Raw genomic sequence first — 1,457 nt, 5'->3', positions numbered from 1 at the left:
ATAAGAGCTAGATTCATTTCATTGTAAGGAAGATAGGCTCCAATCAACAGAGTAAAAAATACTCCTGAATTAATTCCCAATTTAATTAGCACCAAAAATGATGCTCTCGTATTTTTATCTCCAATTTCTCCCACGTAGACAGAAGCGGCGCATAATCCAGAACCATAACCGATGCCTCCTATGATTCTTCCAATGACAAGTGTAATGTAATTTCTTCCAAGAATTATGAGAATGCAAGATGTGAGTTGTGGTATCGTGAGTAATAATAATGTATTTTTTGGATTCAGAAGCCTCATTATTAAAGGGATCAAAAGATATCCAATTACCATGCCAACACTATTTAAGGATGCAATCCAGGTACTTTGATTTATAGTCACAGCAAATTCTGATTTGTAGCTGATCAGGTGAGGAATTGCTGGACTTGTCCAGGATATATTGCAGCCTAATCCTGCTGCTGTTAAGCAAGCTATAAAAAATATTTTTTTTATTGGCCTCTCTCGTACTTTGTCGATATAACTTTGGCAATTATAGTTTCGGGCAATATGATCAGAAAACCTCTACAAAAACGTGAGATTTTGATGACCGACATACTTTAAGTTTGCGATAAGAAAATGATTTTTTAACTCACCAGTCACAGCAGCCGTATATTGCAAAAAAGGAGACTTCCTTTTTTCAGGTTTTCTCCTAAAATCTTCCACAATTTCGTGCTCGAGATCCTTATGTTTGTTATTATTCTCATTCAAGGAGCTGTTCATGATTCCTCTAGATTCCTTTAGACACGGTTTAAAAAATTTTCGAAATAGATTGTCTTTATATTCATTTGCATGTAAATATATCGTAACTTTGAAGAAATTGTATATGTATTTTAGCAGACTCATCGTCAAAACAGATAATTTACGATAATCAATTCGCGATATAAAACTTGTTTTCTATTCATATCCATTGTCACGTCAAATGAACATTGTATTTCTTACAAGCGTTACCAAATTGAAAAAGCCTTGTAAATATTGAAAAATTTCAAGAACAATGGAGCGAAACTTTTATTACTTTTGTCCCAGAAGTATGCGTTTAACTGTTGCTTCGAGATAACAATCTACTGACGAAAGAGTGTTAGGAAAGGCAAACATTTTGCAAAGATAAGATTAAAAATCAGGTCGAAAAAAAGTAAACGCAAATTCACGTTAATTTCACCATAATTTGATTCATGGATAGAAGCTCGTATAAATTTTACTTTTATTAGTCAATTTAAGTACAACTCATATGGTCTCGAAGGAAAGAAAGCGAATATTGTTGCAATATGCTGCTGGAATTACAGGTTGGTGTAATAGTACATAAAGAATAATTGAGCAATTGAGTGCAATAATAGCCTACTGGTATTTTCAAATTTCACTTGTTTTGCACATCATTTCATGAAGAACAAATGCAAAACAAGTGACTTCTGAAAATGCAAGCAGGTT

At 33.3% G+C, this 1,457-nt stretch overlaps 1 protein-coding gene across 1 annotated transcript in view; it reads right to left on the bottom strand.

Moving 5' to 3' along the window:
• Nucleotides 1-825, bottom strand: part of LOC117173739 (solute carrier family 2, facilitated glucose transporter member 8-like) — a 2,448-nt gene extending 1,623 nt beyond the window's left edge. Inside the window, exons 1-2 of the mRNA XM_033362380.1 lie at nt 629-825; nt 63-466 (exon numbers count right to left, since the gene is read on the bottom strand). Coding sequence (XP_033218271.1) covers nt 63-466; nt 629-755 — 531 coding nt within the window. The 5' untranslated portion in view covers nt 756-825. The remainder of the gene's footprint in view (nt 1-62; nt 467-628) is intronic.
• Between the last annotated feature and the right edge of the window lie 632 nt (nt 826-1,457).

Source organism: Belonocnema kinseyi, chromosome 5 (genome assembly GCF_010883055.1).
Source record: "Belonocnema kinseyi isolate 2016_QV_RU_SX_M_011 chromosome 5, B_treatae_v1, whole genome shotgun sequence".
Classification (NCBI taxonomy): domain Eukaryota; kingdom Metazoa; phylum Arthropoda; class Insecta; order Hymenoptera; family Cynipidae; genus Belonocnema; species Belonocnema kinseyi.
This window is presented reverse-complemented; position numbering and strand designations above follow the sequence as displayed.